General features: G+C 46.7%; 1 protein-coding gene and 1 long non-coding RNA gene across 3 annotated transcripts; one reads left to right on the top strand and one right to left on the bottom strand.

The window, feature by feature from the left end:
* Positions 1 to 2,719: 2,719 nt before the first annotated feature.
* Slc30a10 (solute carrier family 30 member 10) lies at positions 2,720 to 15,405 on the bottom strand. Its single transcript, XM_021173289.2, has 4 exons — positions 14,542 to 15,405; positions 13,787 to 13,864; positions 7,914 to 8,153; positions 2,720 to 6,807 (listed from the first exon to the last, which is right to left on the bottom strand). Exons 1-4 carry the CDS (start codon positions 15,155 to 15,157, stop codon positions 6,323 to 6,325), a joined length of 1,419 nt encoding a protein of 472 aa, XP_021028948.1. The 5' UTR covers positions 15,158 to 15,405; the 3' UTR covers positions 2,720 to 6,322.
* Positions 15,014 to 23,093, top strand: LOC115031909. Of its 2 annotated transcripts, none has more exons than XR_003837545.1 (4): positions 15,014 to 15,104; positions 16,080 to 16,207; positions 18,440 to 18,639; positions 21,160 to 23,093. It is a non-coding gene; the product is annotated as an uncharacterized LOC115031909 (long non-coding RNA). The 2 variants fall into 2 exon arrangements; XR_003837546.1 differs by having other exon boundaries at positions 15,098 to 15,185.
* The last annotated feature ends 2,989 nt before the right edge of the window (positions 23,094 to 26,082 follow it).

Below are 26,082 nucleotides of genomic sequence, written 5' to 3'. Positions count from 1 at the left end.
CGCTTCAGATATCAGCATAGAAGCCCCGTCCCCTAGTTGGCCCCCACCTACAGCCTCTAGCCCCTCCCCAAGGCTCCGGAGGAGAGCATGTGCAATTAGAGTAGGATTGCATACAGCTGGGTGGCACAGTGGCTGGATACCAGGTGCTGGTTCATGGCCCTCCCACGAGCCCCTTCTATGACACAAGCAGTCCACAGGCCCAGCTGCCTCCATCTGAGGCTTACGCTTTTTCCTTGCCACCCCTCACCCCCACCCCCGACCTTTTCAGACTTATGGATGCCCAGTCATCGAAATGGTCCCACTTGCTGGCAGCATCCAAGCCAGAGCAAAGACCTGCTATCAAGAATCCCAGCTCCCATGGCCTAGCAGGAGCCTGAACCCGACAATTATTCTTTGGGCACCTCCTCTTATCAACCTGCCCCATAGTATTGAACACTCAACCACACTTGTTTAACCCAGGCATGTCCCTGGAGGTATCTGGCTATAGAAACTTGTCAGAGTGGAGGTTCGCCCAGGTGTGGATTGTTTGATGCCCCTGACTTGGAAGCCTGGGTTCGGTATTTCTGCATCAGAAGTCCGACTGCTCAAGGTGCCCTGTGTCTTCCTGGAAGGGGAGGGTGCCCCCCACCCCAAGCTTGAGCCCTGGTATCTCCTGGAAGCCCTCAGCATAGGAAGTGCTTTGAATGTCTCTGGTATACATTCTGCCAGGTGTGTAATACAGCCAGTGCCTGTAATCCCAGCACTTGGTGAGCAGAGGCAGGAGGGTCGAGAATTCAAGGTCATTTGGGGCTCTATATTGAGTCTGAGACAGCCTAAGATACTTGAGACCTGTCTCCTAGATAGATAAATAAATGAACACACAGACAATACCTAATGGAGCCCTGCCTATGCTAAACATGCTGGCAGTGCCATTGTGAGTTGTGTGTTTAAGGTAGGAATCATTATGTTTGCAATGTTGCTTACTAACACCAGCCAGTGCTCCACAAGCATGCTCTCCCTCCCATCAGCCAGTGTTCCACAAGCATGCTCTCCCTCCACGGCCTTTTTCAGTCCCATGCTCACTGGGGAGGAGTGATGCTTTTCTCCATGACACAGAAGGCATAAGAGGCCTGAGACTTCTGTATGCTCTCTGCTGGTGCCCTTCAGATGGTCAGAGAGCTAGCGTGCAAGCGCTGCGATTTGAACCTGGATGGAATGCTCAAGCCCTCTACTTCTCAGCATATCCTTCAGAGTCCATGTTAATTGTTTCAAAACTATTTCCTCTATAAGGTCTTTTACAACCCAAGTTCAATGGCACCATGAGTCCAGTCAGGCCTCTCCGCCTAAGTCGTACTAGTGAGTGCAAATTTCCATACTAAAAAAAAGCAAAAGCCACACCGTAAGTATTAAATAAACATCGCTCCTCCCAAACACTTGGTGCTACTTTCTGCATGACTTTGAGGATGCTATTATTAGAGTCATGAACTCGCAGCCCTCTGGTAGGATTGGCGGCAGGACAGTTTTCTGACGGCGATAAGAAATTCGCTGGTTATCATGACCCTCACCAGCCTGTACTGAGGCCCCACTCGGAATGTTCCCTGCCTCTCCAGCTCCAGCTTCCTTTCTAGAAAGACAGGGCAAACGATTCTGGGTCACACACAAATTTACTTTTTATGGAGCCAATGTAAGGTGTGAAATCTCTTGACTCTAAGCTGGTGACCTTTCCCCTGCCCCTGCTCCTGCCCCTGCCACGTGTGGCTTGGTGGTGCAAACAAAAGAAGGAAAGGATCTCTCTTCTTGTCTCATGCCAGACAAGATATGGCTCAACTCTGCTTCCACACATAGGGCAGGGCATGGTCTGATTAGACTCTTAAGCAGGAGTGTTAGGGCTGAAGTCTGTAGTCCACAGCAGAGCCAAGGTAACAGCTGGCACAGAAGAGAAAGGCAAAAGGGAAACACAGAGAGCAAATGATATGGGGAATGGAACTAGGGAGTTATTTTTATCAGATGTGTGTTTGCCTGCATGTATGCACATCACCATGCCTGTGCAGTGACTGTGGAGGCCAGAAGAATGGGTCAGGTCTCTGGAATTGGAATTATAGGAAGTGCTGAGCCTCCTCATGGCTGCTGGCTACTAAACACTGGTATGTCTGCAAGAGCAGCAGGTGATTTTAGTTGCTGAGCTGTCTCTCCAGCCCTGGTAAACGTTCTTCGTGCAGGGAAGCAAGCCACAGTCTCCCACCCACTCCCCATCCCCCTTTCCCACTCCACGTTAAACACACTCCTAACTGGTCACCCTCCCACTTGACAGAGTTCTTCCGGTGTCCCTGTGTGATGCTTATCAGCTGAAAGGAAAGAGGAGGCTCAGGACTGAGGAAGGAAGCCAACTTTAAAGTGTGTGTGTGTGTGTGTGTGTGTGAGAGAGAGAGAGAGAGAGAGAGATATGGGGTGAGGAGGGTTACATACTGGCTTCAGAGTGTCTCATTCACAGGCTCATAGACAACAGGGTTGATGGTTCATGGTCTAGAACCTCCGAAACTCTGAGCAGAGATGAGACGGGAGTCTGTAAGTTGGTTTTCTCGGGTACTTGTCACCAACAGATGAGGCCCGTGATGTGGTAGGAGGTGACACAGAGTCACACTATCAATCACCTAGCTAGGCCAGGACTATGAAAGGGCAGATCAAGGAGTTCTTAAGTAACAAAGAAGCCACAAATAACAGAGTCCAGGAGCCCATCTGCTTTGAGCTGTCTGTTTAATTTCCACGAACATCTGATTGGCATTTCGAGTTTTCAGAACACATCATTTACAGCACCATTGAATGTTCTTCACCAGCAACAGGTGTGTACGTGCACATCCTTTGGGGAGGGGGGAGGTCCCCATGCAACTAGCAAGAAGTTATTGAAACTCTGAAGTTTTAACAACCCCCACCCCAAATGCGATGCTACACTTTGGCAATCTTGCCCTTGAGAAGAGGAGGATTTTAAAGCAACAAAACTCCACAATACTGTAACATAACCTCGAGCCTCCAGGAAAGGATGGCTCTCCCTTGTCAATCCTTTCTGGATAGTGCTCACTCCACTTCAGAGTTTCAGGCCAGTGGGGGGGAGGGGCGCTATGAATCCTGCAGAATAGAGTACACTATTGGACTTGGGAGGAGCAGATCCATCAATAATGCTTAAATATGATTATAGCTCATAGTTTAGAAATAGAGAGGGGTTGGTACTGCCCCCCAGGGAATACATGACAATGTCTAGAGGAACTTTTGGTTGTCATAGCTTGGGGAGAAGACTAGATGACTTGGGGATTTGTGACTAGAAATCAACAATGCTACTAAATAATACATAATATGACCTGGACACACCTAGCTCAGAATGCCAACGTATCAAGATAGAAACTCCCTAACACCCACTCCATTGAATCTTGAAGTTCCTAATTTGTAGGATGTGTGTGTGTGTGTGTGTGTGTGTGTGTGTGTGTAATGGAGATTGGTATCCCTGTGTGTGTTCATAATAACCAAATTGTCAAGAAATATCCCAGTTTTAAAAACTCCGATTGGAAGCTGTGAAGGAAAGGGAAGCAAATCTTTCCTACAACTGGTGCTGACGTGCTGGAAGGAAGAGCTGTGCTCCACAGAGAAACAAATACAGGAAAGCACAAAAAATCCTAGAAGGACAGCACGCAGGACACCTAATACTAACCTGTCCCTTACAGGGTGTGACACAGACTATAAAAAATTAGTCTTTGGGTTGGGGATTGTAGCTCATCAATAAAACATGCCTCACAGCCTTGAAGGACCTGGGCTTGAGCACCACCCCTTCCAGGGGAAATGTGGAGGACAGGCAGGAAGGAGGAAGGCAGGAGGGGCTCTAGGATGAACCTGAGCGTGCAGGACATGAACTGAAGGTCAGTGTTTACACAGGCTCGAAGAAACGAGATCGTCTCGTCCGCCAGGTGCACAGCTGATCCAGGGAGGGGAAAACATCAAGCTCTTCTTCAGAGAATTAAAAATCAAGACAATCACGGATCCAGGAAACCCCAGACAAAAACACCAGGCAGCCAGGGTGGAGGTGTTAAACACAGCCACGTAGCAAAAGCATCAAACCCTTTCAACTAATGTCCAATGAGTAAACATGCTCTGGCTGTCTTCATACTGGCTCCTGTCTATAATTTGCTAGTTGAGTGTCAATCAAGGTTAAATTTAATTATGTTGGAACTAAGTGTACTTTCTTTCCATTAAAAAAAAAAAGTACTTCAGAAATTAAAGAATGTTGTTTACATGCAAACTAAAATACATTCCTTTAGCTAGCAGGAGAAACTGTAAAATTATAATTCTTTTCCTTTAAGAATAAGGCACAGTGAATTGAGATTTGGACATTAGAGACAAATTTCTACTTTGGCTTCAACTAAGGCATGGAACACAGTTGGCATGGCAGCAGCATCTGCATGCACATCCCCACGCTGGGGTTCCTGGGGAATCCTCTGGTCTCTGTAAGTCTACTTCACAGGTTTGGTGCCTAAAGTAGAAACTTTGTCTTTTTTCCTCCTCTAGCTTATAAAGTGCATACATAATCTTACACCATAAACTTCTGGGAATTAGAAAGGCTTTAGATGTTTTTCTATTTACTTATGGATCATTGGTTTAGATCTAATCAACTTCTAAGGAACAAAGATTTCCCAATAACCCAGATTACAGCTGCCCATCATGATGCCTCCAAATTTAAGACTAATATTAAAAACACAAAACAAAACACCCTGAGTCGCACCATTTTGCCTGGGCTGGTTTTGAACTCCTAGGCTCAAGCCACTCTTCTGTCTCAGCCTCCTGAGTAGCCAGGACTATAGGCATGCGCCACAGTGCCCAATGAAGGCATTTTCTTTAAAATGATGCTTGCATTGACAAGTGTGGCTGCCTTTTCTGTGACCGTGCACCACTTCTGATGAATCCTATGTAGTTTCTCAGAAGGATAAAAGCCTACGCCAAGACCACTTTCAGTGAGCCTTGAAACTTGTCTAACAAGATGTTGGCTCCATCAGGTACCCCCATGTCATACCTCTGAGGCTTTGATTTAAACATGGATGCCAAACAAGGTATAAAAACACGGGACAGTCATTTTTTGCACTTTCTTCTCCCAATACAGTTCAGTTATGTGCCTGAATCAGATCATAATTTATTTGAACTTAGTAACATGGGTCACAGACATAAAACTCTAAGAGCCTCTGAACACATTAAAGTCAGCAACCAAATTACTTTTCATTTCTCACTGTGAAATTAACTTTTCCACCCAGTTACTAGTTGGCAACTGCAATAAATACTTTAAAATATGCCTAATTAAAGCAAAGGCAAGCTAGCTTATTTGTTTAGCAAGAATGAGTATTCTCCCATTCCCAGAAAACTCATCTCCCCCTGATCAATGCTGCACAGATCAATGTGATCATAAAAGACTGTGAGGGATTCTGGATAAGAAAATCACTATCAGAACTAGATGTGGCAACAATCCTACCTGGAAACTTTCAGAGATGATAACTTGGTAAATAAGAAAAGGAGAAGGAACACACCATAGCTGCAGCTTAGTTCCAGCAGGAAGTAAACTTTAGCCACCTCACAAAGCAAAGCGACAGTCCAGAACCCACCTTTCCCTCCACCCCAGCAAAGCGTACCCCCCTAATGTTTTGAGAGCACTCCCTGCCTTAAGAGGCAATCTGTCTTTCCATCTTAATAGCTATGCATTTTGCATTCATTTTTTAGGTGTTCATGTCTCATGGTCCAAGAATGGACTTAAGAATATATACTTCTGCAGTGCTATAAGTTCTGTAAGTGCTATAAATTAGCTGACGTTCACCTTTTATGGTCTTTGAGGGGAAGAGAAGGAAACATAAGGTGCTTAACTTCTTTTCTAGCCACTTAAGCTTTGAGCTCACTTGAGAGTCAGCTAGAAGTTCTGATGGGTTTAAAAGCAAAGGCTACAGGGTTCATCTCGGTAACAGAGCAGTTCCTTAGCATGCACAAGCCCTGTATGCAATTCCCCAGCACCACAAGACAGACAAGACCGACTCAGAGTCCCATGTCATAGTCACTGAGTCCTTCAGCACTCCTGGTATATACATTAGGGCAATCTGCTTTAGGAAGTTCATGTCCATACTGAAACTGTCACAGAAAACCATGAGATGCCCAGGGTACTGGAAAGGGGTTATCCATCACATGAAAATCAGCAGGCTTGTTCCACTAACATCTCAAACGGCTGACCCCTACTGACAGGATACACACCCACAAAGCTCTTCCCATAAGCAGAGCTGGTGACACCAAAGTGTCTTTCAGACAGTTTGAATTGTGTGGGAACTCACTAAAAATGAGTACTGTTTTCATAATGCTGTCTCTCTTGAGTCTTGCTGAGAGTCTGTCCCTGCTCCCTTGGACAGCCATCCAAAGCCACATCAATGGCCACTTCTGGAGCTTCTATGCTTCGGTAAGACTCTCGAGAGGGCCTGCCATTGTGCTCTGCACAACCATTGACGAGAGCCAGAGGCAGTGTCCCCGGGGGACAGCACAGCTTCTTCGCGCAGCTCTGGGTGATGCAGGGAGCACTGCAGGTCAGCAAGAAGTCCTTTTGCTCCAGGGCTTCCTTCAAGTCCAGGGTTTCGAACTGGATAGTCAGGTTGTGGATTCCAGCGTGGTGGAAGATCTCTCTGATTTTTCTGCTGGCATCCTGGTATTCCGTGCCCTTCTGGTGTTTGATGTGCAAGGTGGCAATGATCTTCCCACTTATAAGTTCCCAGATGTGCACTTCATGCACACTGCTAATCCCAGGCACGGTAGACAGCTGGCTCACTACAACAGACAGGAGCAAAACAAGAGCCAATAGTGAGTACTGGAGTAGAACCTTGGAATCAAGGGGCTGGGTGGGGGTAGGGGGGTAACCTGTGTGCCTAGTCATGTCCCTCAAGGCTGTGTGTTTACCAAGGCCAACAGGAAGAACTGTCCCTCAAGACTCCATGTTCCCATAACCAGCCTTCCTTCTGATTTCCTATCCCACACAGTGTTAGCCTATAACAAGTAACTCAAGAGCTTGAGACAAAAGATTGCAAGTTTAAGACCAGTCCAATAAGCTTAGGCTACACATGGACAGTCAGTTCCAGACCAGCCTGCACACTTAGACAGTTCCATGCCAGTCAGGACAACATAGGGAGATCCAATCTCAGACAGATAGAGAGATAGATAGATAGATAGATAGATAGATAGATGATAGGTAAATAGATGGATGATTTATAAATCAATAGATAAAGAGATGGATGAAAAACAGACAGACAGACACGTGGGCTACTTTAGCGACATAGAACAAAAGTACTTACCAGAAATGCTTCTTCTAGGGATACATTCAAGGTCTCTAAGATGTTTAGCCTCGAAGGCACATAACTAAGGTGAGAATCTAGCCTCTCTACGAGCAAAGCAAACTAGAATCTGTCTCTCCAGACAGGGCAGGAGCCGTTTAGCACTGCCTTTCTAGTGTAATGTGCCACCAAGTAACTTCCGGCTCAGGAATTTCAGCTCACTAGAAGGCATTATCTAGCCCACCAGTGAATGACTTAGCTTTTACAGTGGGGAAAAAGGAGTTTAAAATTCAAGGCCTTGCAGAGCTGCCTCAATAAAGTTAAAATACATCTTCGTTGTGAGGTCCAACAGCCCAAAAGTGGGTTTTCCCCAAGCTTTACATTCTCAAAGCTATGCAAATGAGTTAGAAAATCGAACTACAAAGGACCTTTGGATCTTGGAGTTGTGAATTATCATGCCAGGTCAAAAGCCACACGAAGCATGCCTGCATCACATGGTACTCCAGGATGCTTCAGAGTACCCCCACTCAAGTGACGCCCTGTGATCCCAACCCTCTGCACAATGTTCGAGTGTTTGTGGTCCTTGTTCATATGTGGGTCACTTACTCAGCTCTTCCATGTTGACCCCCTTGGGGACCATCTGCAGCAAGATGACAGCAGTCTCTTTGATCAGTGGGAAAGCTGACGATAAGATAATGATGACCATGACAACAGTCAAACTGGGGTCAATGTAGCATTGCCAATTACACGGGTCTTCACGTCTCAGGGGCTGAACATAGAATATGATAGCTGTGATGACCACAACCACGGACCCCAAGGCATCTCCCATCACGTGCAAAAGAACACCTGCCAGGAAGGAACACAGACCAGTAAACCTCAGAGCTGCGTGTCGGAACCACACAAGGATCGGTGATCCGAACTTCCAAGCTCATGAACGTTCTCTGCTGCTTTCTGTTAGAATGCTGAGTAGGTTAGAATTTTTAAACACAAGCCTAGTATGTGATGTCTACCTATTATCTCAGCACTTGAAAGGCTGAGACAGGAGGACAGCCTAAGCTACTATACTCCATGAGTCAGGTGTGGGGTGGACCTCCCTTTTGGAATCCCTGATCAGCTCAGCATGATGGAGCCCCCTTTATCTTTTACTGCTGTTTTTAGGGTTGCAGTACCAAGCGATGGAGCCCAGAATCTTACACATGCCAGGCAAGCATTCTGCTACTGCTACAGCGTCAGACAGGACTATGACCCAATCAGTGTGGTTCTTCCGGTTCTCCGATCCCCTTTTCCCTTTTCCACGTCTATTTCTCAATGGCCTGCCGTTATTTTTGAGACACTTAGTGTAGGAAGGCCTGAAGAACAGGGATGCTGGTGAAGTTTCCTCTGCAGAAAAAGCCATTTACCACAATCCCATAAAATTAAAAATCCACATGAAAGGATTAACACTGTAGGTCATAAAGGTCTTAGTCAATTAATTGCAGAAAATATGCAAAGATCTGGGTGCTGGGCTATACGTGTACATTAAATTAGAATTTAGTAAATTCAATGATATCTGGTCAGAAGGGTTAAAAATGTAGACATAAAATATTGCATTCCAAAAAGGAATACCGGAATCTTGCTCCTCAGAACCAGAGTGGCAGCAGCAGCAACAACAGCAGCAACAGCAGCAACAGAAGCAACAGAAGCAGCAGCAACAGTAACCACAGAAGCAGCAGCAACAGTAACAGCAGCATCAGTAACAACAATAGCAACAGAAACAACAAAATCAGCAACAGCAACAGAATCAACAGCAGCAGCAGCAACAGTAACAACAGCAGCAGCAGCAACAGTAACAGCAGCAGCAGCAGCAGCAGCAGCAGCAACAGCAGCAGCAGCAGCAGCAGCAGCAGCAGCAGCAACAGCAACAGCAACAGCAACAGAATCAACAGCAACAGAATCAACAGCAGCAGCAGGAGCACTTTAGAAACAGTCTCATACTCATGTGGGTCTTGTCTTGATCTGATGCAGCACACCTCATAAAACCACACCAGTCAAGAGCCTCAAATCATCAGGATCATGTCAACAGCCTATGGGGATGGTTCAGAAGCAGACGCCCATGCTGCCTAGCCTGATGACTAGAGATTGACCCCTAACACCCGCACCCTCCCCATGGTAGAAAGAAGTAGAGCCCTGATACCTACAAGCTTTCCTCTAATTTTACACATGCATATGCCATAAATAAATGTTTTTTTAAAAAGAGTTCCTGTGACTGGCCATGGTGGTATCCACCTACAATCCAACTACTCAGAAGGCTGAGGCAGAAGGATGGAAAATTCAGGGTTAGGTTGGGCTATATGGAAATTTCTAGGCCAGCCTGGGATACAAAGAGACTCCTAGGCCTCCTTTGGCCACATACTGTCTCAGGAAAGCAAAACAAAACCAAACAAAAAACCACCAACACAAACAAACAAAAATTTAGAAACTATGAAACTGCCCAGACCATAAAGTCTGAGTATCCAAAAAGCCACCCAGGGAAGAAGTAGTGGGTGGCATTCCAGCAGGGCAGTGTTGGTGGAAGAAGGTGTGTCAGGTCAAACAGTGGTGCTGGGCACAGCGTATTTGATCCCCAATGAATGTATGATGGAGCATGCCTTTAATTCCAGCAATCTGGAGGCAGAAGCAGACAGATCTCTGTGAGTTACAGGCCATCCAGGATTACATAATAATAATAATAATAAGGCCTGGTCTAGAACAAAATACAATAATGGGGTGTTGGATTTCTGTTATAAATGCTTAGAAATTCGGAGAGCAAAGGCAGTCAACAATACCGCAGAAAGCATGGCTGAGCTGGAGTGTCTAGATGGGGACTCTGGCCGGGAAGCAGGAACTTCCAGAGCTCGTGGTGGGATTAAATTACATGCCAGCGCATTCATCCCCTCCCCACCTCCAGCAGCCAGATCTAGTCAAAGAGGAAAATTTACTGTGTCATTTACATTCTTGATGTTCCTATCTCAGGACTTTTAGCCTCTCTTGAGTCTAATGGAGGTCACACCCTGCACTTCCTAGAGGCAGGCAGTGGAGGCTCGAAGACACACAGCTGGAGGGAAAGCCAGAACAGTGGTTTGGGCCTATAAAACCAGCACTTGGCTGCCTTAGCGAGCTACAGGCTAACCTGGGCTACATAGTGCGAGCCTCTCAGGATCAGCAGCATAGTGTTAGAGGAAGGTGGATGCCAGGTCTGAATAGAGGGCCATTGCATCCTGTCCTAAGAATCTTCTGCTCCCACCTCAGGTTTCCCAAACGTGATCCCCAAGAATCCCACATGATAACGGCCATCACACTTCTGCTCCCCACAATGCACACTAAAATAGAATACAGGCTTGCCCACAGGCCAGGAGGCATCTTCTCAATTGAGGTTCTCTTTCCCCAAATAACTCTAGCTTGTGTCAAGTTGACATAAAACTAGCCAGCACACCACACTAGTCAAGGCTGAGGCAGGAGTGCAACCATTCAGTGGGATGTGCCCACTGGAGAAGTAAGCCATCCATTTCTGGAGGTCAAGGGCATGTGTGGGCAGAGCCATGTGTGTGAGAAGAGAGCTGAGACTACAGCCCAAGTCTATAGCCAGGGTGATTGTTGGGAAAATCACCACACTGTCTGGATTAGGTTCCCTTATCTGTAGAGAGAAGGGTTGTTCATTTCCCCCAAGGTCTTTCTCGATCTTATTCTCTGGTCTTTCTCCTGAGTCATGGCTCTAGGCTCTAAGATTGGGACAGACCCATGCTTAGCCTGAGGTGGAGACAGGCTCAGACAGGCCACAAGCATCTTCAAGGGAGCTAGCGGGGCAGATAAATAATAGATAGAAGATAATAAATGGTAAGTAGATTGGTTGGTTGGTTGGTAATTAATAGATACACAGATGATTGGTTGAGGGAGGGAGGGAGAGAAACAAAGAGGAGGAGGGTGAAAAGAAGGAAGAAGAGGAGGAGGAAGAGGAGGGAGAGGAGGAAGAGGAGGAGGAGACACATGTGTATATCTGAGCCTCAGAGGGAAAGATGAATTTAAAGGAGTTTTTATTATAAAAGATCTCAAAAAATGCCATCACTATATTTCAAAAAGAAAATCCCAATACTGAGTCGCAGTTTTTTTTTGTTTTTTGTTATTTAAATCTTCATTTAGAGTTTCAGGGCCTCACATGTCACTTGTTTTTGGTGTCTTTCCTACAGATCTCTTCTGATAATCAGAAGTGAGACTCTTGAGGGAGAGGGGAGGGAACTAGAGAGGGAGGGAGGGAGGGAGGGAGGGAGGGAGGGAGGGAGAGCAGGCACTCTGTGGGTGACTAGCTGTATGCTATAGAGTTTGGATCTAAGTCTCATCCCAGATCTCTCCTAAATCACACGAAGTTGAAAGTTCGCTTCATCTTTGTCAAACCTCTCCAAGTCAAGATTGGGGATTTTCTGGGCAGAGTGATCCACACCTGTGACCCCAGCCCCTGGGAGGCTGAGAAGGGAAAGCTATAAACTCAAGACCAGCCTACATAGAGAGCAAAGCACTGTTCATCCCCCAACATACACAGGAGCGTGCGTGTGCGCACACGCACACACGCACACACGCACACACACTCACACACACACACACACATGCACACATACACACATGCACACACACACATACACACATGCACACACATGCACGCACACACGCACACACACACACACTCAGAACTAAGACTAAGTTCACTTTACAGTGAGAATATCTAACCAAAAGATACAAAGGAGGGATGCTTGCTACAGCAGTGTCCAGTAAGAGAGATATCCCAGAATGCCCAGCACAGCTGACTTTGAATATGGGGTAAGAAGGTGGATCATTAATTTTCTTCAGTAAGGCTCACCAGAACCCCAACTTTGGGCCTGGAAATGAGAGTTTTAATCAGGTTACAATCCCTTTCTCAGCAAATTCTTACCATAAATAACTGGCAAAAAGAAAAAAAGTGGATGTCACACAGGACAGAGGCTTATTAGTGCGGCCACTTCGCTTTTGTTTGTTGTTTGTTTTGTTTTTCCATCTTTAATGACAAGTCAACAGCAAACACAAGCAAATACCTGCAATTCCAGCAGTAAGGGGACTAAGAAAAGAGGACTGCCACGAGTCCAAGCTCTGTCTGTGCTACATACTGAGTACCAGGCCAGCCATGGCTAGATAATAGGACCCTGTCTCAAAACAGTCACAGCAGTTATAATAAGCTGCAGTGCGGCTTTGGGGATGGATCAATGGTGTAGCTCGTGTTTAGTATGGACAAGGCCCTGAATTCCATTGCCAGCTATACACACACACACACACACACACACACACAATCTTCATGAAAACAAATAGATGCATGTCAGTAATATTCGTGAAAGTAGCCAACCAAGAGTAGCAGTAATGGACTCTGCTAAATGGAGATCAGACCAAACTGGCATTGAGTTGTAGAGTTCATGAGAACATGACACAGATGTGTGAGAGTCAGGAGAACATGATAGAAACATGTGTGAATATGAAGATAACATGACACATATATGTGGAAATCAGGAGAACATGACACAGATGTGTGAGAGTCAGGAGAACATGATAGAAACATGTGTGAATATGAAGATAACATGACACACATATGTGGAAATCAGGAGAACATGGACACAGATGAGTGAGAATCAGGAGAACATGATACATATATGAATATGAGGATAATATGACATATATATGTGGAGATCAGAAGAACATGACACTGAGGTGTGGAGACCAACATGGCACTGATATGTAAGGTTCATCAGAGCCTGATACGTGAGTGAATTTGAGGAGAATGTGACACACATGTGGAGGTCAGGGGAACATGGTTCTGATATGTAGGGATCGGGAGAACACGGTATTCGTATGTGGAGCTCAAGAAAACATTTCGCTGATAATGTGGTGTCCAGGAGAACATGATACATCTGTGGAGATGAGAATTACATGACACATATGTCGGAGTCAGGAGAACGTGGCCGGGATATGTGGGGATCTGAGGAACATGATACATATGTGGAGATGAGGAAAACATGGCACACATGTGGAGGTCAGGAGAACATGGCATTATTATTTGATACTCAGTGGAACTTGGGAGACCATGACAGGGACATCTAGGGATCAGTGGGATATGATACATATGTAGCAATCAAGAGGTTATGACACTGATAGGTGACACTCATGAGAACTTGACACATATGTGTAACTCAGAGGAACATGGCGCTGATCTGGTCAGCCCAGGAACAGGCAGCTTCAGCGTGGCTTAATTAGAGCAAAGATAAATCATTAGCAACCAGCTTCTCCCTCAGAATCAATGCGATGATTAGGCAAGAGGAGAGGGTCATAGTCTGCAGGTAACTGACCCACTTCCCAGCACACTGTTGCTTTCCTAAAAGCAGAAGTACTCAGAGCACAGACCCGTAAGTCAGAGAAAGGAGCCAGAGCTAGCCCACAGACAAGCCTACCTCTGATATTGAGTGCTTCAGACTTCTTCTCTTTTTTCGTCGTCTCTTCTGGTTCATTCTCAGTGTTCAGGGAATCACCTGCATTCAAAGAAGAAACCTTGTGTTGTGTATGAGTTCTACAAACAAAAAGAACCAATGATCTCAAAATGCGGTTTTGTTATTTTCAATTCCTCTTAGCATACAGGAGTCCCCCGCTTCTCCTACACTCAGCCCAAATAGGTACCTTTTAACCCAGAGGAAGCCCGAGGTCCACCCTTGGACTTCACACACACAGCTTTCAAATTAAAAACGGGACAAGGATAAGCCTACACCTATCCCCCAGATCCTCAATACCCAAGAGGCAGGAGATAGCCCTGACACCGATGTCAGGGGAGGAAACATATCCAGATAGCACCGGAGAAGGGGCAGGATAGGAAATGCTCTGTTGCCCAATAGTTAAGAATTGATTTCCAAGATCAATACTGCCACAGGAGAGGGGAGGATAAGGACTGCAGGGTCAAGAATGAGAAAGGGAGGGAAATGGGGAGGGGCGGGGGGGAGGGAGAAGGCAGGCAAGGAAGGAGAACGAGGAGGGAGGGAAAGATGGAGAATTAAGTGAAAAGAGAAGCGAAGGGTTTTTTTTGATAAATCAGTCAAGAAAATGAGCCGAAAAAGAGGTAGTGGATGAGTAAAGGGGTCCAGATGCCAGGAGGAGGAGGGAGAATTGAGGGAAGAACAAAGTGCTCCCAGTCCGGAAGGATGCAACCGAAAGGCACCTGCTACATTAGAGAACACGGTCGCGCCCTCCTGCTGCTTTCTTCCGGCCGAGGACCCCCGGAGAGTCACTGCTGTGCCCGAGCCGGGAGCTGTGGCTGTCGCAGCCTCTTGGGGACACCCCAAAGCGCCAGGAGGATCCCCCTGGCTTGGCTGCTGCGAAGGGCGGGTCCGGCGACCCCGCGCGCAGCGGGAGAAGCAGGAGCCGCAGTCCTGGAAGATGAGCAGCCCCACCACGTTGACCGCCAGCCCCAGGGCGCCCACGATAAGCACCAGCTCCGGGTCGTCGATGCGCTCGGGCCGCGCGAGGCGCAACACGGCCTCCACGAAGATGGTGAAGCAGAGCGCGGTGAGGAAGACTGCGTTGCTGAGCGCGCCCACCACCTCGGCCCGCACGTAGCCGTAGGTGGCACCCGAGCCGCGGGGACCGCGCCGCGCGATGTAGCCGGAGCCCAGGCCCACGCACAACGAGATCAAGTCTGACAGCATGTTGAACGAGTCCGAGAGCAGCGCGATGGAGTTGCCCAGGTAACCCGACACCAGCTCGGCCACGAAGAAGGCAGCGGTGAGCACCAGCATGAACAGCAGCCGGCATGTCTTGCCTGAGTAACGGCCCATCTCTACAGCCCGCTGCGCCCCGCAACAGGTTGGAGGGGGGGGGGGGGTCTGGAGCCCACCTCCTGCTGCAGGCCCGCCCTTACCCGCCCGGACCTTTTATGCTTCCAGCTCGCGCTCGCGGGACCAGAGTCTGCAGGAGTGGCCCCAGAGTCGCAAAGGCCACCTCCCGGGGCCCCTGCCCCTCCTCCCTCGCCGCCCAAGCTTGATTTGGCTGGTGGCCACCAGCCTGTGTCTCCTTCTAGGTCTGGGCTGGAGACCGGAGCTGCTGGGAGGAGGGGCGCATCGGGATGTCAATCTTCTTAAATCTCCACCTCCACCCTCTCTGAGAGAGATGCACCGGATGGTCCCGCTCCTCCAACTCCACCCCGCCCTCACCCCTGGGCTACTACAGATCTGTGTATACCGCTGATAAGGACCTAGGCTGTAGTGGGTGTGCGCACCGCTGCCTACGTGCCCAGAAGCTAGTTGCAGGGCAGATTCCATATGAGCTGGTGGAGCCTAGTGCCCTTAAAGGTGTTTCCTGCTTTTCCACTGGTTAAATGGTATCTCATTCCTCCCTTTAACCCCTGTCCCTGAACCCATAGTCAAAGCCCTTTATCCTTTCTTCTTCACAAAGGCCACGAATCCTATTACCCACTTATAGCACAGAATCGCCATCTCCCTTTTAGGGGTCTCTGTCTGAGTCGAGCTGTCTACAGAGGAGAGGAAGGCAGGCAGCCCAGGGCGCATGGCTGCCACTGCTATTAGCATTAGTATGGAGCACTGGTACAGCACTCCAAGGCTGGGATTCTTTGTGTCCCTCGGCCATCAAAGAAGCCAGCTTTGGTCTCCTTTCCTAGTCTGTCAGAAAGAATTTCTACTGCCCCTAAAGGTGACCCTATACTCATAGTTCAATTGACCCAATTTTTTTTTTCCCAAATAGGCCCTGTTCCAGGTGACAATCACTCAAAGGGAACATGTCCTGGACTTGAGAGTCTACATTGCAGCCCCTTCAGAAAGGGTATTTGCTGTTGGTCACTTCGGAGACAGAAGTTGGTACCATCGACTGAGGTATCGATGTGATAGGCCTTACCATGCTTTGGTTTGGAGGAATGTGGGTTTGGGGACTTTGGGTTTTGAAGGCAGCGGAATGCTCTTAAGTGGGGCTCAGTGAGCCATCCTAGTAGGAATATGGAAGACTGTTGCTGAGGGTGATTTGAGCTGTGGAAGCCTGGCTCTGGAGGTTTCAGAGAAGAAGGATTTTAATATGTGGTGACCTTGGGGCAAGATCACACCAGCTCAGTTTAGGTTCGGGCATGGCAGTACACACCTTTAATCCCAGGAGGCAAAGCCAAGCAGATCTCTGAGTTCAAAGTCAGTCTACAGAGCAAGTTCCAGGACAGCCAAGCTTAGGCAGTAAAGGAGTTGGAAAACAGAAATCTGGTGATACTGTAATAGAACAAGGGGGCCATGTTCCAGCCCCAGCAAGCAGCAACTTCACCACGTGGCTCTGGCTTTAGGGTCAAGAACAGAAGGAACTACTGGGACAACGGATGCTGGTTGACTGTAGCTAAGAAATGAGCAATGATTAAGAAGAGACCAGCATCACTGAGGTGAAATCAGAGAAGTGTTTTCTGAGGGCACAGAGAAGCTGTGTTCCAGAGGTAGCTAAGGTTGTCTACAAGTTGCCTTGCTCATGGTGTCTGTTCACAGCAGTAAAACCCTAGCTAAGACAAGTGGGGTGTGGATGGGGGAGCCCCGTGCCTCACTCATTTTAGGAAGGGTCTGAGGTAAAGCATAATAACCTCAATTTGTGTCTCCCCATAAACTTTAACCACCCTCATGGAGAAAATGCACAGGGTTGGAGCTTTGGAAATATATTCAATGCCTTCCTCAAAGCAAAGCCCACCAGCAAGGGACAGTGGTGCAGGCATTTACTCTCAAATGTCCTCGAGGGTTGGCTTGAGACTGGAATCCATTAACAAAACACTCAACCTAAAAAATAATAATAATACTAATAATTTGGATTGAATTTACTCCTGCCAGCCCTGTACACGCATATAATGTATTGGGATTATTTGTAGTCCCCACCCTCGGGTCTACTTCTCACACCCCGTGAAGCCCCCTCTTCCCTCTGAGTCTTCTCCTGAAAGCATGTCCATTTGTTTAGTTTCTATCACACCATGTGTGTGTGTGTGTGTGTGTGTGTGTGTGTGTGTGTGTGTGTGTGTGTCGGGGAGAGGGTGTGCTCTGCGTGTGCATGGCACGCATGCTACGGCTTACAGGAGGTCAGAGGTCAACTCTGGGGAGCGATTCTCTCACTCCAGCATGGTAGCCTCTGGGATTGGATTCAGAGCACCAGGCTTGGTGCCAAGCACTTTTATCTGTTAACCCACCTTTCCAAACCACCCACCCTCTTTTTTTGTTTTATTTTGTGGCCTACTGTGTTTAATCGGGGTAGCCCATGGAACAGTCTACCTTCTAGCCCCATTCATTGTCTGAATCTTGAAGCATGCCTCTATTTTTTCATGAAGGTCCTTATCAATAGTATTAAAATATCCCTGATCAAAAGGCCCTATCTTGTTACCAGATAAATCCCCAAATGCAAGGAACTTAATAATACCCCTCTTTCAGCCAGGCAGATAGCTCATGGCTGTAATCTCAAACCTGTAGGCTGGCCTACAGATAGAGACAGCTTGTCTTAAACAAACAAACAAACAAACAAACAAACATTTCCAGGAGAAATACCCATACACTGAGAATCTAAGGAAATTCTTTTTTAAAAAATTAATAAATTTTAAATAATATAGAAGAACTACTAAGATAAAGACAATGGCAGTTGTAAACTACGTAGGCGTGGACAAGTCCCTTTCTCATCTGGGATTGTCAAGGGGAGTGGATGACCATATTCTAAGGATTAAACAAATTAATGTGTAAAGTACTCCAAACAGTACTTCGTATACAGTAAGCACCCAATAAATGCTGTAGTTATGGTGTGATTAGCAGCAGTCCAGCACACATGTAGTACAATCACTATTAGTCCCCGGAGGAAATGCTAATACACACTAGAGATGTTTCAAGTGCTCTTCCCAAGTATATAGCTCATTTTGTCTTCAAACGTGGAACCTCGAAAGCATTTGACATATGATAGAAATAGTGGACCTGGGAGTATAGCTCAGTCACTTAGCACATGCAGGGACCTGGGTTCAAATCCAGCCACTGCAAGAAAAAAAAAAAAAAAAAAACCACTGACAGAGCTAAAGCATTCCTTCCCAGTTAATTGTATTTCTCTGTCATTCACAGCAGAAGAAAAACCAGAAATCAGCAGAAGCATATCACTCGTGCCTCCTGGTTAGTCATTCTCCCAGCCAAAGGCAGATAAGAATTGGGTCACTGGCCCAGCAGCAAGACAATAAGAATTAGAAAGCCAGAGCCTGAGGACCAGGAGTTGTCACAGGTGTCTGATGTCCCAGTCCTCAGCCAGGTTCTGACCATAAAGAAAGGTAAGTGTTCCAGACACTGCCAATAAAATGTGCTGTAGAAAAATGGGGTGTGTATGTGGCAGTGTGTGTGTGTGTGTGTGGTGTATGTACATGTTACATTTGCATAGGTGTGTGTGCACATGCACACTCATGTGGTTAAGACCGCTTCCTCAATCAGTTCTGCTTGGGGTTTGGGGGGACTGTGGGTAGGGAGAGAGCATAGTATCTCACTGAACCCAAAACTTCGTGCTTAGCTATGTTGGCAGGCCAGGAGCTGCAGAGAGCCACCTGTCTACAGTTCTTCAGAGCTGAGATGACAAGCGTAGAGTCTGCTGAGCTTCTCGAGTGACTCCTGGGGATGGAACTCAGGCCCCCACCCTTGCACAGCAAGCACATTACTGCCTGGGTCATTGACACAGCCCCCACGTCCATGTTTCGGTTAACTTACACTATATGGCCTACTAAGTTACTTGATGGACACACAAGCTGCCTTTCCGGTGTATATTCCCACAGTTTTGTGTTATTGAGCTCCTGCTTGGAGTCCTGGGGGGAGCACTTGCACTTACAGGCATTGTTAGCTCATCTCACCCCCCAGCATCCTCTTGCAGTAGTCCAAACTTATGAAACACTGTTTTATTAGAAACTATTTTATTGCTGAAGAAGTTGAAGCCTGGATATTTTAATCACCAAGGCAAGATCATACAATCTGAAAATGGCAGGAGTGAGCTCTGACCTGGCCATAGACTGCACGAAGCTTGTTTTCTTCACTTATAACAGACTGATCTTTTTTTTTTTTTTTAACTACTTTTGTTCTAAACAAAAAAAGCATTTCATTTATTTGTTTTCACTCTGAGAGAGGGTCTTGTTGTGCAGCCCAGGCTGGCTTCTAACTCAGTCTTCCTGTCTTAACCTCCCAGTGCTTGATTATAAATTCCCATTTTGATGGTGCAAAACTTGATGCAGTACAGCTCATAAATTCAGGGATTATCATACTCAAGATTCTTTCTCCATTGGTGTTTTGTTTTTCTATATCAGTTTTTTAAAAGTGACTTTAAAAATAAGTAAGTCAGCTAATAAGAGTTCAGCAGGTACAGGAACCTGGCACCAAGCCTGATGCCCTGAGTTCAATCCTGGAAACCTACAAGGTGAAAGGAGAGAACTGACTCCTGTAAGTTGTCCTCTGACCTCCCTTGAGCACCGTGGCCTACAACCATTCGTGTACACAGACAGACACACTTGATACACACACACACACACACCACAGAGAGATACACAGACACACACACTTGATACACACACAGAGAGACACAGACTCACAGACACACACCACACACATACACACATACCACATACATACAGAGATAGACACACAGATACATGCACACGCATAAATAAATATATAAATAAATATGAAAATTAAATTAAAAACTAAGTCAACCAACCATGGTCTTTGAGATTGGGCTGACTTGGAACTAAACCTGAGCTCTGCTGTTTGTTACAAGTCATGTGACCTGGGCGGGGTCCTCACTTCTTCTTCCTCATTAGTGCTATAGCAGTAACAGCATCTAACTCATGGGCTGTCATGAGACTCCCATAGGGAAATGCAGAGCCATAAAGAAGATTCAGCAAGTGCTTATGGGTAACTCCTCCCCCGAGTTCTGCAGTCCAGTGGGGTGGAGGTGGACAGTTCTTTCACCAAAGGACTCAGAGCTTTGGTCTGTCTGATACACTTCAGGGCAGAGAGGCCAGGCTAGCTGGGATCCTCTGTGTTCCGAACCTTGTTAACTCTGGTCTGTGGTGATTTCTAGAGAAACTTTAAAGATTTGCTAAGATCTTCGTTTAAGAAGCAGAGACATTTATACAAACATTAAGTAACCATTTCAGGGCTGGCAGGGTGGCTCAGCAGATCAAGGCTCTTTCACAAGCAAGAGTGGGGACCTGAGCTCAATCTTTGGAGCAAAGGTAAATGTGTATGGAGAGAGGTAAATGTGGATAGAGAGAGATGATTCCAGCAAACTGTCCTCTGACGGCCACACGCATGCACACACACACACACACACACACACACACACAAATAAGACACTTTGAAATCCCTGCAACTCTAGGGAACAAGTCATTGAAATGACAATGCATCCACAGACACAAAACATGGAGCCCCTGGTCACTGGCTATTGAGATTCCTTTCTTCTCCCCCCCCCCCCCCCCCACCTTTCTTGGTTTTTGAATACAGGATTGCTCTGTGTAGCCCTGCTTGTCCTAGAAATCACTCCATAGACCAGACCAGACTGGCCTTGAACTCAGAGATCTGACTACCTCTACCGCCTGTGTGCTGGGATTAGAGTCATTCACCACCACTGCTGGGCTAAGGTGTTTGGGTTTTGGGCGTTGTTGTTGTTGTTGTTGTTTGGCTTGGTTTGGTTTTGTTATAGATTTGTACAGAGCACCGAGGATGATGAAGGTTTTCCTTCAAAGTGTTTCAGAATCCACCACATTTGGGAGATTCTTGAGCTGATGTGATGACTCACTTCTTTTTTATGACAGACCTGTAAGATGGGAACAGCCTGAAGCCAGCCAGCAGTCAACATCACTTTGAACAGGTCGCTGATAAAGCCAAATGAGTCCTTTTGAGAGCAGAGGCCATCTGGAATTCACCTGTGGTTATGGACACTGTGACTTTGGACTGCAGGTCTCACCCCTTCTCCAGGTAACAAGGGCAGCCCAGAGAGTCACTACGATACTGACTGCTGCTTGTCAACTCAGATCTAGAATCAGTCCCTTGGGAAATATGGGAAATCCTGATGGATTCGCTGCAGTGGGAAGCTAGGCAGCACTATTCCACGATCTGGGGTCCTGGGCTGTTCGAAAAGGAGAAAGGGGGTTGAGCAGGGTGTGGAATTCTCAGCGATTCCTGAGGGCTCAGAGACAAGCTGCCCTGCCTCCTGCTCCATGACTTCTTCACTGGGATACACTGCATCCTCGAAGACTCAGCTCAAACCAGCCCTTCCTTCCCTGAATAGCATTTGTCAGGTGTTCCTCACAGCAAAGAGAAGAACAGTGAATAGGGGAACTCTTGTACTCAGGGTCTGCCTGTGGAGGTGTGGGCAAGATATGTGACTGGGGCAGGAAGAAGAGAGCATTAGAGACCAAACCAGGAAGCTAGGAAACACCTCCCATTCAGAGTTCAACACTACATACTGATATCATGTGAAGTCTGATGGGTGCGTGCAGGGGGAAGTAGTCAGCTGTGAGACTTCCAATTCAAATGAAGGAGAAAGAATACTCAAAGTTTAAAAAAATATATAGAAAACGTCACCTTGGTGTTTATTCTAAACCATAGCCTTAAGGGCAAGTAAAATTCTGTATTGTTTCATAATGTACAAAAAGATCGTATGTACTATTTGAAGCTCTCAGAACTAACTCACACACACAGCTTTCTTCACTGCTGGACTTACTTTAAACTTTAGACTACGTGAAAATGAAACTGTCCATTGTCCAGGAAAATATGAGAAATAGCTGTTCTTAGTTAGAACCCCTGTTGGCTGAGTGTGGCAGTGAATGCTTGTACACCCCAGCCCTTGGGAGGCAAAGATAGAAGGGCCACAAGCTCCAGGTCAGCCTGTTCTACACAAAGAGGCTCACACCATCCTAGACAACATAGGGAAATGTTGTCACAAAGACTGTAGTTAGCTAAAACCTCCGGACACGTCCCCAATGCACCGGTTACATACCCGTGGAAAAGCATGGGGACACATGTGTCAAGATCTCAGTTCCAGTACCAGCTCTGTCAGATGTGAGCCTGCCTGTCACTTGTGTTCCCATTATGAGCTGGACATAGGGTATCACCCTCTTCCATGGGAATCAAATAAAATAGCATGTGTGCTCAGCCAACATACCACCAGCAGATAAGCTGCAGGCAGCCCCTTCCCATTAGCATCTCACTGCCAACCTCCCCAGAACTTGACTTCTTTCACTAAGTAGCGTGGTAAGAGTATCTTTGAGAGGTATTTAGAATGTTACCTTTTTAATTAAATTGTCTACTTTCCCTTGGCCAAATTAATCTGGTTTAATTGGCTTAGAACTAACTAGCTACTGGTCAGCAGAGTATGTTATAAAACTAAACATACTTAAAGGGCTAGGGAATGTAGCCTGGTGGCATAGAGCCTGCCTGGCATATGTAAGACCCTGTGTTCAATCCCTGCACCACCGTCACATACACTGTCAACAACAACAATAGCAATAGCAACAACATCAAAACCAGAAGGTTGACTGGACGTTGGAAAGATGAAGACCATGTCTTGCTCTTGAAGAAGATCTAAGCACCCATGTGAGGTAGCTTATGATTTGGTTATGAGTACCCACCTGAGGTAGCTCCAGGCGATTGATCGGATGCCTTCTCTGGGGCTCTGAGGGCAACAGTGCCCAAAGGTAAACACACCCAGATACGCACATGTATAGTTTATTCTCTAAAACATGTATTAAAATAAATGTATTACCAGTCTTCACTCTAAGTCTCTCAGTCTTTGTGTATCTTTGTCACCTGTTGATCAGTCATCATGAGAGAAAATGCAGAGGGGAAGACACAACTCCCGATGATCACAAACCTGTTTAATTTTCAGATGAGGTCTGCAGGTGAACGCAATCTTTAGTCTCTGACACAAAGATGTTATACTGTCCAGAAGAGCCCCAGATTCCCAAGCCTTGGCTTTCTAATCTATAAAATACAAATAAAAACCTTGTACCACTTTCTCTATATGGTTGCTTCAAACATCAGATAATGAAAGCACAAAGAAACAGACATGTGAAAGGCTCTGCTGCAGACATAATCATGAAACCACGGACCCTTCATCCACACTTTTGTAGAAAGGAAGCCCAGCGTTTTAAAGGCATCATGGAAGAGTTCAGGTTGCATAGAAAGTTCTCCCTGCCTCCTTATGGGAACATCCTGTCACCTGGGACAAAGAGACTAGTACTGTAGTTATACACAGTATTCCCTGGACTCCTCTAGGTCTTAGGAGATGGAACTCCAGAGCCTTCCTCTTTTTGCATCCCTGACTTCATATGCTAAGCCACTACAGAGGCAAAGCCATGGGCCCAAGCAACCATGGACTGATACTTGAAAATCACAAGGCAAAAGAAAACGAAAACCTTTTCCACCTTGTCTGTTGTTCATCTCAGGTAACAAAAAATTAACATGGCCACGTAAACCACGGTGAGCTAATCAGGGTTCCTCACCCCTGGCCACAGGGCTTGGTTAAGGGATGGACGCTTAATTCCAAACAGCCAGTTCTTCCGTGTAGCGGTCACCCAGGGTCAAGGTCCTTCTAAATGAATTTGGAGAACGAGGAGTTCCTGTCCTTGTCTGGAGAATGTAAAGATGTGACTGGGAGTTCAGTCCCTAATTCCTGTCTATCTCCCACCCTTCAGCCCACCAACAAACTTGTTCCCTGTAAAGTGTACTCAGAAGCAACACTATTCTGGCCCCCCAGAGCCTCTACAGCAGCCACCTCTCCTTACCACTGTGGTATTAAACAACCCTCCTTTCACCCACTGCATTTCAAGGTGCTGTTTTCTATTCATGTATCTCTAATCAGACAACTCTACTTAAAACAACCACCCAAATAGCCTGGGAATGAAGTACAGCAATAGAGCACTTGCCTGGTATGCCCAGGGCCACCCAGGTTCAATCCCTAGCATGCCCTAAACAATAACAGATTAACAATTGCTCTAAAGCCAGCCCCTCTTGCCTGATAGCACAGGTGACTTCCTGACTACTCATTCTCTCAGTTCTTGGAAACTGAGTCCTGATTCTCTAAAACATGTATCTCTAAAACATGGGGTGGTAGATTGTAAGGCTTAGCGCATCTGCTGAGCATGGTCCTCACCTGTGCTTGTTGAAAACTAAGGCCTTAGTTCCCATCGGCTTTTGCAACTAGCTGTAGCCACATGTTTGAGTGACCTTGAAGCTGTCAACGAAATAGAGTGAGGTACTTTCAGAAGTTTTCTTAATTGGAACATTGGTGCCCTCTTTTGACATTTCCTTTGTCCTGCTTCTTACGGGGAGGAAGGTGATGGCTGGAGCTCTAGCAAGCATCTTACATGAAGATGTAAGGGTCTCCCCCCGTAGGAAGCAAATCAGTTTGGAGTAGTTGTTGGAATCAGGGTATAGGGGAGAGCCTCGATTTCTGATGACCTGGAATCTATATCCCAACTAAGGAAGACTAAGGAGTGGGGGTGGTAGATTGTAAGGCATAGCGAGGCTGGTCCCAGAGACTCAGTGACTGAGTGTTGGCACCCAGAAAAAGAAGTGGGAGGAAGTCAGAAGCAGCCCCCAGGCCATCCGTCCAATCTACCCTCTCATAGAATCAGGCTTTACAATGCCTCTTCTGGGAATGCCTCTTCAGGCTTGCCTGCTCACAAAGACCTGCACTCTTAGAGAGGGAAAATAGCAGACACAAGATGTGACCTGGGTATTGGAGTGGGGGTCTGGGAGTGGGCAGATGAGGTTAATTCTCCATTACCCTCTGATGAAGACACATAGCGAGGAATATCAAGAGTCCAAAGAAGCCTGTGGGGACAGAGACAATGGAGAGACAGGAACAGGGCTGCCAGACAGGTTCAAAGTAAGGGGTAGGCCATGTAGTAGTTTTGACAGGTCACAACAGCTCACTGCTTACAGAAGAATGGCTGTTTTAATGGTCAGTCTCCCTGAGACTATTCTCCATCACCACCACCATCACCAGCATCAGTCATTTTCTTCAGTCTTAGCTATACAGGAAATGAAAAGGTAAGCCATTTGCTCATTCAGAAATACCCAACAAGTTGAACTAGAGGGAGAGCGAGCTTTCTTGGGCCTAGAGAAAGGCAAATAAGAAAAAGAAGTGTGCCCTTACCTGAAAACTCTTCAAAGGGGATTAGATCAAGCCAACCTGGGGACCAGAGCAATCTTTCAGAGATAGAAAGGCAAGGCTTCGGAGAATAATCTAGCCTGCAGCTCATGCCCCACCCCAGAAGAGAGGACCAGACTCAGAGAGTAATGAGCATCCATCCTCCTGTGGTAGTTGCAATACGCTTGGCCCGTGGAAAGTGGCTCTAGTAGAAGGCATGGCCTTTCAGCTACATCTTGCTAGTGTATGCAATGGTGTCAGCGTTTGGAGGCTGATTATGGGATGGATCCCCGGGTATGGCAGTCTCTAGATGGTCCATCCTTTCGTCTCAGCTCCAAACTTTGTCTCTGTAACTCCTTCCATGGGTGTTTTGTTCCCAGCTATTAGATGGATCACAGAGCCCCCGATGGAGGATCTAGAGAAAGTACCCAAGGAGCTAAAGGGGTCTGCAACCCTATAGGTGGAACAACATTATGAACTAACCAGTACCCCACAGAGCTTGTGTCTCTAGCTGCATATGTATCAGAAGATGGCCTAGTTGGCCATCATTGGAAAGAGAGGCCCATTGGTCTTGCAAACT

Source organism: Mus caroli, chromosome 1 (assembly GCF_900094665.2).
Source record: "Mus caroli chromosome 1, CAROLI_EIJ_v1.1, whole genome shotgun sequence".
NCBI classification, from domain to species: domain Eukaryota; kingdom Metazoa; phylum Chordata; class Mammalia; order Rodentia; family Muridae; genus Mus; species Mus caroli.
This window is presented reverse-complemented; position numbering and strand designations above follow the sequence as displayed.

Bases quoted from the DNA above. Each gene is read 5' to 3' on its own strand.
- Slc30a10 (XM_021173289.2), bottom strand. From the start codon at position 15,157: ATGGGCCGTTACTCAGGCAAGACATGCCGGCTGCTGTTCATGCTGGTG. The intron at 8,154-13,786 runs GTAGGCTTGTCT...CCTTCCTGGCAG, and splicing joins TGAAGCACTCAATATCAGAG to GTGTTCTTTTGCACGTGATG. The intron at 6,808-7,913 runs GTAAGTGACCCA...TGTCTGTTGTAG, and splicing joins GGTCAACATGGAAGAGCTGA to TGAGCCAGCTGTCTACCGTG.